The sequence below is a fragment of the Pogona vitticeps genome, chromosome 1 (assembly GCF_051106095.1).
Source record: "Pogona vitticeps strain Pit_001003342236 chromosome 1, PviZW2.1, whole genome shotgun sequence".
In the NCBI taxonomy this organism is placed as follows: Eukaryota; Metazoa; Chordata; class Lepidosauria; order Squamata; family Agamidae; genus Pogona; species Pogona vitticeps.
In genome coordinates this window covers 81903954-81922215 of record NC_135783.1, presented here as the reverse complement: position 1 = coordinate 81922215, position 18262 = coordinate 81903954, and the positions used below count along the sequence as shown (strand labels likewise).

The 18262-nt window shown below is 40.9% G+C and overlaps 1 protein-coding gene across 7 annotated transcripts in view; it reads left to right on the top strand.

Moving 5' to 3' along the window:
* The first annotated feature begins 7791 nt into the window (after positions 1 to 7791).
* Positions 7792 to 18262, top strand: part of PDE7B (phosphodiesterase 7B) — a 257704-nt gene continuing 247233 nt past the window's right edge. The window contains exons 1-2 of one of the 7 annotated variants that reach the window (XM_072996443.2): positions 15560 to 15651; positions 16237 to 16419. In XM_072996443.2, the coding sequence (XP_072852544.1) occupies positions 16402 to 16419 (18 nt within the window). In that variant the 5' untranslated portion in view covers positions 15560 to 15651; positions 16237 to 16401. Of the gene's footprint in view, positions 7816 to 15518; positions 15652 to 16236; positions 16420 to 18262 lie in introns of those variants that run through there. The other 6 variants (XM_072996444.2, XM_072996447.2, XM_020779568.3 and 3 more) reach the window with 6 other exon arrangements.

The following is an 18262-nucleotide window of genomic DNA, read 5'->3' as shown; positions in this document are numbered from 1 at the left end:
CTTACTCAAGGTGTAACTATCACAATGAATAGTTGCCTTTGAATGTCTTTGCTGTTACAGCTTTATCTCTAATGTTAAACTCTACTTCAAACAAGGTCTGCTTTTTCTATGTTTATGTCTCAGCAGAGTTGCTGTGCAGTTGTGTTATAGAGAAGTAAAGACTAGTTTCTTCACTCTTCCCAATAGGAAACTCAGCAACACCCACAACTGCAAAGTTGGGTGTCCGAGCAACAGTTTAAAATGTCCAGTTTGTATAATCAATAGGCCATTCCATTCAATATGCAAGTGCTTGGATGTATTTGTTTATTTATTTATTATACTTATATACTGTCGAACTGAGCAGTGGCCACTTTGGGCAGTGCACAACAGAAAACAGTAAAAATACATAACAAATACACCCATAACATCATAAAAAATTACTTAAAATATACCATAGTATAGATTCAATTTAAAAAAACAGATTAGACTACTAAACTAGATTTCTTTAATGTGGGCATAAGTGACTTAATTGAGCAATGAAATATCTGGCTGCAATGCTTTCAACAAGAAAGACTCTTAATCCCATTTTTATTCTTTTTGCTTCACGTCTCACACATTGGCTGCCTTATTCTTTACTGAAAACACGTAGGTCCACTCTCCTGAGTCACATCTGCCTCTGATCATACAGCAAAAACTAAGGCAAGTTTTAAAACATATATGCCATTTTTTGGAGAGAACATCCGTAGCTCCCAGAGATGTTGGAGGAAGGATATTGAGGTATGTTGGTCTCTTCTTAGACAGACATGTGTATGATAATTCATTTATTACTTTTTTTCAAAGGTGCTCCAGAGAAACTGCATTCGTTGCAACAGAGCATATAGGCAGAAGGTCTAAAGTCTGGCCTCTCTTTCCCAGAAAGTGTGCGAAGGTTATTATTTTGAGTCCTAGAATCACTTAACCAGCATTGTCAGTAAATTCAGTAGCTCATATCACGTCAGGACTTTTAAAAGCATTCCTGCTTGTTTTGGGGGACGAGACCTGCTGGAGAGGAGGACGTTATTTGTATTTGCATGCATGCTTTTTGTTTTTCTTCTGCAGTTTCCACAGCCCTTTGCCTTAATAAAAATGGGGAAAGAAGGTGTGAACTTTCAGATTTGGTTTTTAAAATAGCAGCACAGTCTCTAAATGGTACAGGTGCGGCCACAGCTTGGAAAAGCAACTGTTGGCTATGCTGGTTGTGGGAATTTGGGGATCTACAGTCCCTTTAAGTAACTTTTCCAGTGTCTGGGTATGAGCAGGGCTGGCAATGTTGGCGAGTGCATAGGTGCATATTATACCACATTGGCACTGGCCAGTTGCTGTCTGACTCATTTAAATAACTATATTATGCAGTGCATTCCAAACAAGTGTAGCTGGAGATATTTGGTTTCTTGAAATGGTGCAGATAATGACCTCCACCATCAACTAAATTTTAGTTGCACAGTGTGATGCGGTTTTGGCACATGAGGTAGAAAACCCCACAAAAACTTTCCACCTCAGGGCGGGTGGTGGCTGTCACACTACCTGATCATGAGGCCAGTCCTAATTCCAAACCACCACAAGAGATTAATTAGATTATTAGGAAATGGGCTGCAGGAGTAGATTAGCCCTGGGGGCTGCAGGATGATATCAAAAGGAAGAGGGACATGAGTATGGAAGCTCCTCCTATAGTGTGGAGCTTTATGGAGGAACAAAGCCTCGGGGAAGAGCGTCATCTGGACTTTTAATTAGTTGGAACTAGACCCGTCACAGTCCTCTCCCAATTTAAGAATCTGATACATGGAGGCTGCAGTTGTTCAGATGAATTAGGACTTAGAATTTTATTGAACACAGGGCAAAGGCATCTCTTGCTCCCAACAGGCCTTCCAACAATGTGGCCACCACTGCCGCCCCTCTCTCGCAAACTGTAGTTTTTGTATGGCTTGGGAAGTAAGGAAGGAGAACTGGCATGAATGGTGAGTTTGCCCATTGCTAGTAAGTAGTGGATATCATGTGAAAAGAGGAGGAGGAGAGCAGAGGCTCCCCTTTGCAGGCTTGCTGCCCTCCATGTATAGGAAGGTGACAGAACTGGAGGTGATGGGGCCTGATAACGTCCCCTGCTCATATGGTGAAGACACACCATTTCTGACATCTAAATTGGGCTAACACCTAAAGAGGGAGTTAGAGATTGCACAAAGGCACTTATCCCAAGAATCCTTTCTCCCTGCTGGCAGGGAACTTTCTGAGCCTCCCTGCCTTGACATGTCTTGACTACAGCTCCCAGAATACTTCAGCTACATGGCCAGAGGATTCTGGGACCAATGATCCAAAAACCAAAGTTTTCTAAACTCTGCCTTCCTTTTTGCGTGAGCAGCAGCGGGAAAAGGGTGATCTCCATAAAATCTGCAAGAAACACCTGGGAAAGATGATTATGGTAGAATGTGAATGACAATATGGGACAAGAAGAAGAACAGAGGAAAATGATTAATATTGTGAACCAACAATATGCGCTAGTGCTGTGCAAGTATGACCGAAACTTTCCTAGAAAAGCCAACAAGACGGATGTAGATATTGCAACATATTGCATGAGAATTGAACAGACTTGGCTGAAGTTTGGAAATGTTTATAATGTTTAGACAACAGCCTTGAGTAAATAACACACTTTGATGGTTTGTCTTGCTTTATTCCTCAGCCAAAATGCAATAAAGAAGAAATAAAATGTCAAAACTTGGACACACATTTTATCACATTTCTTTTCCAGGCTACCAGTTCCCTTGTAACTAAAAGAAGAACCATCTATACCAAAACACACACATATATTTCCATCTATATACTATATGTCATAATGGCAGCCATTGAATGTAAATATTATTGCAGTCTTTCCTGAGTGGGCTTCCTTTTCCCCATCCAGAAAGCAAGACGAAGCCGTCTTAATTTGTGGATCTCAGATGAATTATCAGCCTTTGGGGATACAGGCTGAACACATTATTATAAGCAATATTCTGTTGGGAAGTATCCTAAAACAATTTATGGTAACTAAAAATATGCTTGTATTTAGTTACTGAAGCCATGTATTACTCTAAAGCAGTAATACTCTAACCTTTTTGTTTGTTTGTTTGCTTTACCCAAGAGGATTGCTATGAAGATAAATTGTGGAGTCAGAGAGCCACATACTGTGCTTTGAGTTCATAGGAGGAAAGGAGGTAGTCTGCAAATAAATGAATAATGCTGGGAAGGGAAGTCTCTGTGTGATGGCAGAGTGTCCTATTGTGTCGAGTGACATCTTTCCACTGGAGAGAGTAGAAGAAAAGTGGAATGAGGAGAGGGCACTGCACTTGGGATGGGGATATCAGGGAATTCTGTGCTTGCCCAATTCCTGCAAGCATGTCGATGGCTTGTGTGGCAGGTTATATGATGCCCTTGACTCACCAATGATTTAATTACTAGTGCCCCCAATTGAGAGAGAGAGAGAGAGAGAGAGAGAGAGAGAGAGAGAGATTTGCTCTGCCACAGCTGTGGGGCTATGAAATCTGTAATCCAAAAAAAGGAACTCTTCCCATCTCTGACTCAGTAGGAGAGAACACGTTATGCATGCAAAAGATTCTGGGGGCAGCTCTTGGCAACCCCACAACCTTTGTATTGGTACTGGCGGTGCTTGACCTGATTGAGGACAGCATGATGGGGATGACCTACCTCTCAACCACTGAGGTGACAGCTGATATCCTTATCAAGATGCTACTGAGAGACCAGTTCCAGAACCTGCAAAGGAAGATGGGACTTCTAGACAATCTTTGCAAGTTGGCTTGGGAAAGAGTGTTGGAATTATGGGCAATTCAACATGCAAATAAATGCATGATCCCCTAACAGGAAGGAAGTGCTTGTAAAACTAATATGCTAGGTAGCTTGCATGACCCTCTCCTCTCTTGACCAATTAACTAATCCTTTTTCTTTAGCAGACAAAGATGACCCCTCCCTCTTTTCAATTGTTTTACTGCCTTTGTTTTGGAGAGAATCTTTTGGGAACACCAGAAAGGAAGGATGCTGTTTTGAGCCTTTCCTGTCCTGATGTCCACCATTTTCTCTTTCAGCAGTTCGCCCTGAGAGAACCCACTTTTATTTTTACTATTTTAAACTTTTTCTTCATTTCTCCTATTAACCTCTGAAGCGTTGTACTTTATTGAAGTCTTCTATAACCTAAAACTTGTAGCATCAGTGAGTAAAGCTATTTTATCTTTTATCACAAAGACAGTGTCTATTTAAATTAATTAAGCTGGTTAAAAGCATTGGAAGGGCATGTTTGGCAACTTGCTTAATTTTAACAGATAACGTTACTAGTCTTTCTGTTGTGCTATTAGAGAATTAAATATATTTCTCTCTGCTAGTACTATATAAGCTTTCATTCTTTAATACTGTAATTCCCTCTGCCTTTCCTCCCACAGTTCCTATAAGATCAAATTACAGTCTCTAAATTACTTGCAAGCTTTGGGGTCCAGTTTGTGTCACTAGAATTCCCACAAAGTCCATGTTTTGTATGACAGGAAGAAGGAACGACCTTAAGTCCTAGATGCAACCCTTTTAGAGAAAAATTGTAGAAATGAGCACAAAAATTCAATCTCTGCAGCTTGTCTCTCCCAATGCCTCCTCTTACTTGCCTCTCCAGAGCAGTGGTAACATCCAAGCTCACGTCTAATGTCTCCACTGCCGGCTCTGTAAACTTGGCAAGGGTAGACAGCTTCTATAACCTACATTTCCAAGATAGGCAACAACCCCTTGCCTTCCCAGCCCTGCTTCATTACTCTCCTTGGCCCTGCCTCCTCCAGCTCTCTCTCATCTGGCTGCTGTCTTTCCTGCAGTTGGAAGAACTCTCCCCAGCCACCCTGATCCTGAGGAAACTTACTTTCCTCTTGGCTGTCTGCTACTTGTGTGCTGGGGCCAGACAGTTTGCTAGGGCTTCACAAGTGCACTCCCTCACGGGGATAGAAAATGAAAAGGCCTGAAGGCTTTCTATATGTGAGAAAGTCTTTTGCCAAATGCATCTGTGTCAAAAGACATACATGTATATACAAATCCTGGGGGACGGGGATTATAACTTCCAGTCCTCACCCTAGTTGAGAGATTATGGAACTGTAGACCAAACACTAACTTTTTTGAAACTCTGCATATAAGTACATTTGGCCATGAAGCATCCCATGGGTTCCTGAGACATGGATTGCCTCTCTTCACTCAGCTCCCCAGCTCAAAAAAATTTGATGTAATATTTCCTTGACTGATAAGACATTACATGCAGAGATACAGGTGCACAGCCCACCTGAAGTGTGTGGGAGGGGCAGTATGATGACTGGAAGTACATTCAAATCACTGTCAAAGGAGGCCTATCAAGTTGGACGCATTGACAGGAGAAAAAATGCACAGCAGCTGCTATTTTTAATGTTTTAGTTTCACAGGTGCCACTGATGAAGACTGCAATTAAGAGGAAAGTGTGGCAGGTAGAGGGAAGCAAGAGGAAGAGATGTTTCAGTGAACATGTATAGCTTACCACACTGTTATCTTGAATACTGTACAGGCTATATCTTTTACTGGTGCCTATCAAAGTTACCACATAAGGGATAAGATTATCAGCCATCAGTGTTTTTGTCCATGTAACAGCTTCTACATAGTTCTGAGTAACCAAAGATCATTTTATATTCTGAAACAAAATTTTAGCCCAGAGAGTCAATCAAGTCATGGTACAGCCACATAAAGAAACATGCCAGGAAATACACTAGGAGATCTCTATATAATTGGATTACAAGGTTTGGAGTAAGACTGTGGGAAGTTCCTCTTAAATAAGGTAATGAATAGAAGCAAGCAAGAATGGGCACTTCCATGGCCAAACCTAGACTGCTGAAAAGCCCTTATCTGGGAGTGTCTCATGGGCCAGTTATTACTGTTGTCCATGCTTTACGCAATCCACTTCTAGAAACAGAGTTATGTTCATCATTTTAGGGCCAAATAAAACATAGCCACAACATACTAGAAATGCTTTCATGAGGCAATGACTTCATACAGGAACCATTATTTCTGACAGGCACTCACTAACACCAGTAGCCACCGTGATTTGGTTTTGTCATGCCAAATATGACATTACATTAAGTCTACAACAGTTACATGAAACATTTCTCCTACTCAGCATCTAAAAAGGCAATGTGTAAAATATTAGGTTTCGTATCAGAGCTTGGAAATGTTACTACCTCACTTACAACTCTCAGAGGCCCCCAGCCAGCAGGTGGGAGGAGGAGTTGAATGTGCTTCATGCTTCTCTTAATTTGGAATCTTATTATTATTGAGTATTAATATGTAACTATCTTTTTTGTTGGAAGAATCATCCAGAACATCACCCTTTCTGTATGGCTCCTTATGCATGCCCAACAGGGACATTCTGGATGTAAGAGTAGACCCTAACTATTCCTTTCACTGGCTGTCTTTCACTCTCCTATTGCTGCTTCAAAACAGTCAAAAGCTGCAAGTACACTGGGAACCTGAATCGGAGCAATTTGGGTTTGCTGCCTATTTTCTCATTAGATTAGGTGATCTCATGGAGACTGTACATAGAGGCAAAGTTAAGTTAGAGATCAGAAGTTGTGTTTCTCTTAATGGAATGTTGATCTGCCAGAACTTTCATAACAATTCATGATGCAGCCTGATATTTTCAAATCTATCAAAGCAACAACTTCCAACAGAATATGTCAGAGAGGATGGATAAAGATTATTAAGAAAGATCTGAAGTGAAAGGGGGTTGAGTGATACATCTGTAGAAAGATGTCTGCTAGCAGCAAAATAAATGACAACAAAATATGCTTCAAAAATGCTTTCTCTAATCACTGCCATGTGTTATAGATGCAGAAATTAAAACATCCTTATTTAATTTGCCCTTGAAAATTGGACCTGTATTCTGAGCATTGTGTTGGTTGCCTTAACACAACTATGCACCATGTGTGGTGTCTAGAGATGATTATGGACCAGTGGTTTGTGTCAGTTCGTTTATTGGCAAAAAAAGGGTATTTGATGCCTGAAAGTGCACTTGGAGAGAGCGACCCAGCTTCTTTGCCTCACTGCTTCTGAATCAGCACCTGCTGAAGGAGGCAGGATTCGAAGTGCCACACACCTGTTTGGCCAATAAACAAACCAGCATGGACCCCCAGAGCACCAGTTTGTGCCCATCTCTAATAGTGCGCATACTAGGATAGCTTCTACGTGGCATCATTCACATGACACAAGATGAAGAAAGGCATGAAAACTAAGCCTAAAGAATGGCACAAGCAGATCTATTTTTCAGTTTCTCACTGGAAGGAAAGTTGCAAAAAAGAAAAGAAAAAAAAGAGAGAGAGAAAATTGCACCAACCACCTTTATAGAACAAAGCTTCAAAGGTTAAGTCTGTCATTCTCAGCTCATTATCAAATGTTGTTTCTGCTGTTGTTTTGTTTAGCCACTAATCACTGCTGTTGCTTGCAGAAGAGAGCTTCAAAATAAAAGAACTGAATAAACAAACAGGAGTCTTAAATCATTTCTAGATGTGAAATGCAGCTTGAGATGGCCAGTGTCTCTTACAGCCCTGTATGAATGTTTTATCACGTAGTCTCTTTATTCTCACTCTTATGTCTGAAGAAGTGGATATGTTCCACAAAACCTCATATTAAAATATAGCAATCTTTAAAGTGCCACAAGGTCTTTGTTGTTTTTGTTTTGTTTTGTGTTTCTTGCTGATATTCTGTATATATTGGCTTTAATCTAATTGCTTATCTCTTTTAGAGTGGACCCACTGAATCTATTACTGAATGGTAAGTAGCCACTTACATATATCTTGGACTTTTAAGTTTTTCACACTGGTACCAACCTGATGAAGTGGTGTTTTAGTTCACGAAGGTTTGTGCACTGTATGATTATTTTTTTTAGTAGTCTATAAAGGTTATTGCCTATTTTTGTGTCCTGACTAGACATGGGGATGAATATAAAAACCAATCAGGATATTTGTTAAATATCCCTGGTTTGTCAGATATTTGTTGCTTTGTGTTCTTGGGGTTCAGAGACCCCAACAAATATGAAACAACAAATATAAATGTTTTATATTTGTCTGTTTGTTCCCTGTTATGACCCTAAGGATCAGAGGCATAAGCTAAAGCCTGCCCAAAGGGAATCCCATCACCGGGGCTGGGGATGGCTTGGTCCCCCTTTCCTCCTCTTCCTATGCCCATGGAGCATAAGAAGAGAACGGAAGAGATCAAAGAGGGATCAAAAGGATCCCCCCCGCCCAGTAGTTGCGAGATGGCTTTGGTTCCTGCTGTCCCTCCTCTTGCTATGCCCCAGGGGGCATACCAAGAGGATGGAAAAAGGGATCAAAGCAATCCCCCAGCCTGGCTGCCTTACCAAAGGCAGCCAGGCTGGGGGATCGCTTTGATCCCTTTTTCCATCCTCTTGCACTGGGGGGGGGTAGATAGGAAGGCTGAGGGGGCTGGAATTTATTTATTTATTTTTAGATAGCCCTATGGTCTGTCTTTTTAAAAAATGACCTGATGAATTGATTCTTTGTTCTTCAGGTCACTGGGGGGCAATTTGTGGGTCATGAGTCATCAAGTTTGACAACCCATGAACCAAGACGAAGCACCATTTTGGCGCTTTGTCCCCATCTCTAGTTCTGACTCAGCAGCCAAAAGTCTAAAGATATTTGTGGAAGGGCTTTTTGCATGACCCAGAGTTCCATCACTTGATGAGGCACTCAGCTGTGGGGAAGATGGTATGTATGACAGACATTCTGGGAAACAGCTACCACAGCTTCTATCGTTGTCCTTGTGTGATTCTATACTGGCTAGCAGGTTTACTCTGGCCCGGACTAACCATTAGACTTTGGTCAAATTATTTCTATTTATATTGTAGTAATTATTTTTAAATTTGTATCTGTGCATTGACATTCACACATGCCAATTTTATGGAACCCCACATTTCCTCCTAATGATTTATTTGGAAACACATTCCCTCATTTTGGCAATATCAAGCAATAACTCTATTCTCTGTATGCTTTAAATGTCCACAGTTTGCATTTCATTTTGAGATACAGTTCCATGTCTCTTTGTTTCTTATTTAAATATTCCTTTGGGTCCTATCTTACACCTTCTTAATACCCTAGTTTTGGAGACTTCTTCACAATTCACAATAATCACCTTCCATAAACTTATTTTATTAGCTGTAAACAATCCAATTCAATTTGAAAATACAATTATTATTCCTCCCTATTTTGTTAGCTTAAAGAGAGTGCTTAGTATTCTGTTCACAGAGAAAGAAGGATAGCTATTTGAGCACCATTTCCTCAAGTCACAGTGCTATTTTATTCACAAACACTAGGCTATTTTATCCTCCTATATGTGCAATGTAATGATGTGGCTTGCATTTTGGTGTGGAGAACTATGATAATTCTTGGGTTTTGGCTCTGCCTTTAATTTTTCTGGCATACTTTAGCTCATGAAAGGAGAGTCATGTCAGCATCCGTTCCGCTTAACAAAATGCAGTTTCTAAAGCTTGAGGCTCAGCATAAGAGAAAATGATTCTGTGCAGTGTTAGGGCCTTTTAGATTACAAATAACTTAAAAGAACAAGTTAACTATTCTTCTTCAAAAATGCCACAGTCAATCACTAACAGATACTGCTGCTGCTGCTGCTGCTGCTGCTGCTGCTGCTGCTGCTGCTGCTACTACTACTACTACTACTACTACTACTACTACTACTCAAAAACACCAGGCACAGTCAAAATTATAAGAACATTGTCTGCTATTATATAACAGATACAAGTTTTAACCAAAAAAATAAGTATCCATTAAATATCGGCGCAGTATGTATGCTGTTCCTAGTACTGCCATTTTTGTAGCTCTGATGGTGTGATTTCGGAGATCTGCAACTGCTTATAGTACTGTGTGAAATTTCTTCATATTGTTCCCAAAGCCCCAGTGACTACAGGAATGACTGAAATGTGTTTCTTCCAGAGGTGAGATGTTTTGATTGCCAGGTCTCTGTACTTTGTTAGTTTTTCCAGTTCTTTATTTTCAACTTTAGCATCCCCTGGAATCGGAGTGTCAATGATCTGGACATTTCTTTGTTCTATTATTGCTGTGTCTGGTAATAGTTGAGGGTGTCTGTCCGTCTGGATCCGGAAATCCCACAAGATCTTGACTTCCTCATTTTCTGACACCTTTATCTGATGTTCCCATGGGTTTTTGGAGGCCAGCAAGCAATATTTCTTGCATAATGACCAGTGCACTAACATTGCCACTCTATGATGTCTAACTTTGTAATCTGTGCAATTTTTGGACATTTACAGATGAGGTGTGACACAGTTTCATCTTTTTCTTGGCAGAATCAACATTTGCTGTTAGCACTAATTCCCTAGATCTTAGCTTTCATCATGTTGTTTTGATGATTTATTTATTTATTTAGCAATAGAACAAGAAATAAAATCCACTCCTTTTGCAGTGTAACTAGAAATTTTTAAGTTTGTTTTACCGTCACAGGGAGTGTGGCCTGGTTTGATGGTGGGGCAGGAATGCCACATAGTTCATATCCTGGCTTCCTGCTGTCTCGTACTTTGTTGTAGGTTTTGAGGCAAAGACAAGGAGACTGTATGTGGTATTACAGGTCCACGGCTTGTAGCATTCAGATTTTTTTCTCCAGAAAAATTCTAATGTAATTGTTACAATTTTGAGAAAAGAAAAAGAATTGCTTTTAAATACTAGCAACTGTGACAGTAACTGACTGCTTGGAACGGCTTGGAACTATAACTATAAATAATTAATTTTTTAAAAGTTACCAACTTTTTGTGCCAAATGGAGTCTCACCAAGTTTAGATATAATCTAGAAAATAATTTAAAAACTCTTTTTCTACTCGCTTTTCTCTCCTTTAATAGCTTTCACTTTGTTAATTTCAGTATTGCAATGTGGACTGTCATCTAAAATTATTGTTAACTGATTAGTTTCAAGTAGACATACTAGAGTGAGCGTATGGTTTTTATATTACGTTTCTGGAAAAATCTGCAGAAGCTATATAATTAACAAGTTAATTTACTTGAATTGTGAAATGTACAGCCAGTTTACCTAATTCAGACATGGAAATTTCTCTCTTACCATATCCTGCCTCATCTCTGGCTCAGAATACTTAGAAAAATAACTCCAGAGTTCCTGGATCCAAGTCAAATTTTGCTTTCAGCCTCTGCAGTGTGATTGCAATGGTATTTTGTACAATCTTTCTCTGATACAGTGTTTAACATTTCATTGTCAAGCCAAACAAATCAAGGGCAAATCTGTACTGCAATACAGTACTGTATATATGCTAAAAACTTTAATTGACTTCATGCCATTTTGACTTCTTCCAAAGAATGCAATTAGGTGAAGATGCAAAGTAATCTCTCTTTGAGCTCAGAACCCACAGTTGTACTGCTGTTCCCAAGGGAGAACACAAATCCATCAATCTGCTCTCTATAGCATAAATATCCCCCAATGGTTCATAACAAGCATTCAAAACACAAGAGAGTCTTGGTGAGTCCAGGGGGGGGGGGATGTCAAACTAGGCAGTATGTTCATCCTGCTTTTTGCAAAAGTGCTCCCCCAAGTGGTGAAAGACACCTGTTTGAAAGAGACGAAGAACAAACAAGGAATGCACAGTGAAGTTGCAGAATACAGTACTTCAAAGAACAAGAGTTGCTTTTGAGGTCATGTGGATGACTGTGGCCAAACAGATGTTTCTGGTCTACAACTGTCATCCATCATTAATAATGAGTGAATCTGGGAACTGCAATCTAAATGTATCTAGAAGGCTACCCCTGCACACCCTATTGTAAACAGTCAGGGGAAAGAAGTGTTAAAGTACGTTCTTGAAGAGCTTCAGACAGCAATGGAACAAGGCTGGGAAGAATCCAAGGGCTGATGGAGGTTAGGGAAAGAGAGACTCAGATGTTTTAAAACCATAATCCTCACAGAGCAAAGGGATAGGAGGAACCACCACTATGCAACCCGAAGAGTGTATGGGGGAGATGCTGGATATAGGTCAGCTAAAAGTTCCAATGCAGGCCCAGGAAACTGGGGAAGGGAAACCAAGGCAGCAAAAACAGATGGGCAGCAGCTTCCAGATTAATCATAAGGACAGGGAGAGGGCAAAAAAAGAGAAGTGGTTGCAAAACCTGGTGTATTTAGACTGTTTGTAATGCTGCAATTTTCTGTCTGATGCGCTTTTAGAGCAATCCCTTCATCTAAGTACTTTATTTGCAACTGATAGATTTTATAAAATGAATGAGGAGCTAAGTGTTTGTGATTGCAGGGTGATGGTGTTGACAATGGTGGGAAGCCAATGGGGGCATCGTCTTCTGGGATGCAAGTAGGAAGCTGGCTCAGCACATTGCAGCAGGTGGGGGGGCAGTGGGCGTAGGGGGGAAATGAGGTGCCAGGGGCTCCCCTGCAGTTCTCACCCTGGATCTGTTCAATCCCTGTGCTGGGAGAAAAGCCAGGAAGAAATAAATTAAATGAGTTGCATACTAATTTGAGTTGCATAACTTATTGCGACCCACTTCAGGTTGTCCAAGAAGAAAGGATTAAAAATCTGAATATGGATCTGCCCAGGTGTAGACTGGGAAGGGACGGTGGAGGGGACGGAGCTGGTAAAAAAAGAAAAAGAAATAGGAGGAGCAGGAAGAAAATTTGAAACAGGAAGGTGTATAAAGTTGAAGAAGGGAAAGAGACAAATGGAGACAGAATGTTATTCTATTTAGAACATGTGAGGATGATAGGGTTCACACTCACACAGATTTTCCCACAGGCTCTCGACTTCTACATGCCTTGATTTCCCAGGGAGGAGACAGGGCAAGGAGGAGGAAGAAGGAAGGGCTGCTTGGCTACTGCAAGTGCTTTTTGCCCACTTGCCACCTTTTTCAGTCAGGAATGAATTCTTGGCCTTTGAATTTCTTCATGGCTGCAGCAAGTGGTGGGGCAAGATGTCCTGCCACTTCAGGGAGGAAGCAAGATGGCACCGCCCATCTCTTCCGCTTTGTCTGGCCCTGGTGAAGAAAGCACCTGTTTCCATTGCAAGCAGCAGCTGGCGACATCTCCACACGTTTCCCCACGCGCATGCTGCCAGAGAAGGAAGAGGCAAGCGGCAGCACCATCTGTTGTTAGGCCTGGCACCCTTCTTTCTTTTTTATTTTTAAACTGGCTCCTAGATGGCCTCTTGGAGGCAAGGCAGAACAGAGGTAGAGAGAGGTCTACACAGCCTCTCCCCGCCCTACATTGTGCCTTGACTCTGTAACATTGTCTAGTTCTATGGGTATGTATGTATGTATGTATGTATGTATGTATGTATGTATGTATGTATGTATGTATGTATGTATGTATGAATGAATGAATGAATGAATGAATGAATGAATGAATGAATGAATGAATGAATGAATGAATGAATGAACTCTAAACTATCTTTTGGGGAACAGCAGTTCCTGCTGCTCCAGCTTTCCCATTCTTTCTCAATTGAAATCTTGGATCACAACCCCTTCCTAAAAGTTCTTCATCCACTGGTTTGAACCAAACAGTCCACGGGGGTTACAACTCCAGCAGCAGCAGGAGGAGAAGAAGAAAGCAGCCAGCTTTAACAGAAGTTGGTTGATATGACGCTACCTCCCTTCTCCTACAGGACAGCATCCAGAGAGGCAGGACACTTCTTGCACACAGTGTGTCCATAAGGCAATGGCAATGACAAGGTGACTGAGCTGTGCATTTGCCACATCCAGTGTTCTAGCATCTTCTGAAGTTTGCCGTCTTGGACTTTTTCCCCGTCACCCCATGGTAGTTATGGTCAAAGAACTGGCTAAAGAGCATAAGAAATTCCCACAAAACCACTTCCTTACTGGAGTCTCTAACTAGATCTTTTACTGAACTCTATTATTGAATAAGTTGTTCTGCTTTCTGTTCCTGAAGGAGTGCATCTGCACAATTCAGTGTGAATTCGGTATCTTACCCTCTGCCAACACACCAACAGCTTTACATTGGCTGGAACAAAACATTACTTTTTTAAAAACTCAGCTATTTGTTTCTAATAGAAAAAACTGTATGTGGCAAGTGCCTGACGTTTCGCAAAATTATTTGCTCTATGCAAATATGTGTGTCATACAATGACTGTACATTGCAGACCCATAGTAGTTGTAGATTCTGCAAGACAAAAATGCTTCTAAGTTACATATTGAAATATCCTATGGCAGTCCATGAGTATTAAAGCAGGAGTGTGGAACTTTAGCCTCTCCAGATAATACTCCCATCATATGTCTCTTTTGGCAAGACTAGCCAACACTAATGGAAGTGTTCAACAATATCTGGAGGGCTACAAGTTCCCCAGCCCTGCACAAAAGTATTAGCAAGGGCTTGGGCAGAAACAAGAATGTAGAAATATCATATAGTGCAGTTCCTTCTCTTTCTTCAATTTGAAATATCTGGGACTATCTGATAATTTTAATACAAGCCTAATGGTGTGCTTGTGACTACTGAAGGGTAATATCCACTCTGGAGCCTGGTAATTTAAAAACGGGAGGAGGGGGAAAATCATGGTGGTAGAGAAGGATACAAGGATCTACACTTGTTTACAGAATCTTATTGGGCTGACTTCTATGTGCACAGGTTTGTGAGCAGCCATTTCTCTAACTAAAAAAGAGAAAGAAGCAGAAGGGACCACAGGGAAAGATGGAACTTCGCCAATCTGCATGTAAATCTAGAAAGGACAAGAGGAGGAAAATACACACCAGCAATCCAGCTACCTATGTACAAGTTAAGGCTGATGGCTACCTGTGTGGGTGGCCCTTAAAAAAAAAAAAGCAGTTTTGCTGTTTGGAGCTGTTCCTAGGGGAGTCAGAAGAGCCTCTGAGGATAAGGCTGACTGGCCAGGGAGTGGGATGATATCACTAGCACTCCCAGGTGAAGCAGGTGTAATTTTCCCTATCAAGTTCAAACACATTGAAAGTTTTGGAAAGAGAGACCCTTCCCTTCTTTTCCTCCCCTGCCTCTTTCCTTCCCATCCTGCTCTGTGCCCTTTTGTTCCTCTGCTTCAAGCTTTCATCACGATTTTCTGGTAATCTAGTGGCTGAACAGGAAGACCATCCCCTTTGGGAATATGTGCCTGTGGCTAACTTAGACACGAGAGACATGGCTTGGGAGAGAGAGAAAAAAAGATTTTGAGAGATACTGGTGTTGCTGGTTTCCTCCTAGGCAACACTGACAACCCAACACGCACACAAATACTTAAAAATCAACAACAACCAGGAGACAAGAAAGCAGGAGTAGCAGCAGCTGTGTATTTTCAGGCAGCATCGCTTGAGAGCTCCTCTCACACATTCTCTTTCTCCCACCTCTCCCCAAATGTTCTGCCTGCTGTGTGCAGGCTTGGTGTTTACAGTTCAGGGCTATGGAGGAGGAGGAGGAGGAGGAAATATTTTGCCTATTGTTCAGTGACGTCAATGGCTTAGCTCCCAGTCACTTGAGGGACTCTGCTGCTTAGCAAATGTCAGAACAGTGCGGCTACAGCATGTGCCTCTCAAACGGCTGCTTGTTACAGCATAGCTTTCTAAGGCCGCAGTTTGGATAGAGCTGGCGTGTGTGAGGGAAAAGGTATGGAAAAGGCCAGTTTTTAAGTTTGCTACCTATGTGGAACAGTTATTTCCTGGTATACAGTATGGGGAAAATAATTATAGGCAGCTATCTATCCAGCATTACAATACCACTCTTTCCTATATCTTTTTTTTAAACTGTCCTAGAAATAAAAGAGAAAGAAAAAACAACAATGAATTGGACACTTAGAGGTAGCTGCTTATAATATGGGACTATATTAATTGTTTCTCAGTTGTGCCTTTCTTTCATCTCCTCCCCTCCCCTTTTTTTTTTTTACTTCTTGGCCTCAAAATGAAATTTGTAGGTGGGAAAAAAATAAGCTTGCATGTAATTCTGTAAGAAATAAGGCTCTTGGTGCTGATGCTAGTTAGTGGTCAAAGAATGCTTAAAATGTTATGTTACCAGTAAGCCTTATTTATTTATTTATTTTAAAAAGCATTTGCCAAGAGAGTGAAATCTGTTTGAAAATTGTCTGCAGGGGCAATGCACATATACACAACCCCAGTTTCACACACCAATAGCATATGGGTTTTGTAGCTGGAGGTTCTCTAAGATTGTTGTCTCCGGTCACTGTCCATGTTACAGCTGTGCTTAAGGCTGTGATACTGATCACACCTGCCTGACATTATTATGTTCTCAAGTAAATATGGTGAGGGGCTGGCTTTGAAAGCACATGGTAGAGGATACAAATTTGAGTTCTGAGAAGAATTTTCATCAAGGTCAGAGGAACTCCAGGAAAAAAAGCTTCCCATGATATCCACATTACAGGTAAGCTGCAGTACTTCTGTTTTTGTGGTCAGAGACTTTGCTCTTCATAGCAGTGAAGGCAGTAAATCAAACCAGCACAATTGTGAGATGTTATTAGGCAGAGGCAAATGACCTCAGGGGGCAGAGCACTTGTAACAGAGTAAATGTTCTGCTTTTTCTATAATGTATTATATGTTTAGAATGGTTGGTAATGATGGGTTTTCTTTCTGAGGTGCTGAATTTTGAGGGTTGGACCTGTTGAATGTATACTGCAAGTATTTCAACTGTTTACCTTGTACTATATGTGGAATGTGGGGTAGCGTACCTGGGACTGTGCCTTTTACAGAATGGATATAACCTTGCTGATCTCCTTTAAAGAAACTAACAACGTGATCAAAGTAGGAAATGTACTTGGGTAGCCATCTCCCAGTTCTTGACTAATTATTCAGCATTGGCTATGTGCAGGACTCAGCTAGAGTTACCAACTGAACAAGCTCTAGTACATAATCGTGTCTGTTGTGTAGAGGGGGGGGGGAACAGAGAGTGCTGAGGTGCTGCCTTTGGAAAAGAGAACAGAGGGAAATTTATATTTATTTCTATTTTGTTTATTGAAATAATCAGAAGCCAATTTTCTCCTAAAAGACCTACAAAACCCAGTGCCCCCATAGTATAGAAAAAGAACAAAAGAACATTTAAAAAATTAAAAATAACATCTTATAAAGCAGAATTATCTCCATATCCAAACTATGAAAAACAAATGGAACAAATGCCTCTTTAGGGCATGCCTAAAAAGGAACAGAAGTGAGGCTAGTCTCCTCATCCTAGAAAATGAACTTTATGGCCAGGGGTGCAGCCACCAGAGTAAAAGTCCTGTCCTGTGTTTTTACCTGTCTAGCTTCTCCTGGTGATGGGACACACAACAGGGCCTCTAAAGATGATTGCAATAAACTGTTGAAATTGTACCAGTGTGAGAAGGTGGTCTCGATGGACTTCAAGACTTGCTTCTTCTTTTTTGATGGTTTTATTTGTACCCGCTTCAGCCTCTCAAGAAAGGAAATCATATGGTACAGCATTATTATATCCTCCTCTCCTAACTTCTTCTTAACTGACAATGCTACATTCAATTAATCTTCCATTGTCTTTTGTTGTATTTGGGTTACAAGAATGATTTCTGAGTGCTGAAAAGCTGTGTTATTCAAACCACATGTGGAAAGGTGGCATGTAAAGTTGCTGAATATTCCAGGCTTGCCCACTGCATCCTATCTCCCCATTTATTCTTTGCATGGTGCGGCACTTTGTTATGCTTAGTCTTTCAGTTTATGTATATTCGGCCAGCTTGACACACAATGTTTGTAGCTGCTAGTTTCAGGAAATCAACAGCAGTAGAATCCATTTTGGCTTGGTAAAAAAAAAAAGAAGAAGAAGTTTGGTTGGGATTGCTCTGACTCTATTTTAAATACCCTCATTTCCCTCCCCCTCCCAATTCTTAAAAACTGAAGTATAACTCTTTGTACAAGATTCTCCAGTGGAATGCACCAGTGGGGGAGGATTGGGAACAAAATCATCACTCTGTGAGACCAGCATGGGCTGCATTTTCTCTGGGGTAATCTGTCAGGGGCCACCTGATGGCAACAGATGGAGCTAAAAATGAATAGGTGAAACTCTCCTAGCCTATTGGAGGAGAGACAGTTTGCTTTTGCACAAGCTCAAACTGATCACTTGCAGAGGGCTTTTAAATTAACTTGAAGGCCACATGGAAGGGCTGAATTGGATCCTTGGTTGCTCACCCTTGATTCTCATCCATTCTCAGTCACATATCTTTTTGTCACTTTTATATTTGGTTTATTCATCCTATCTTGTGCAA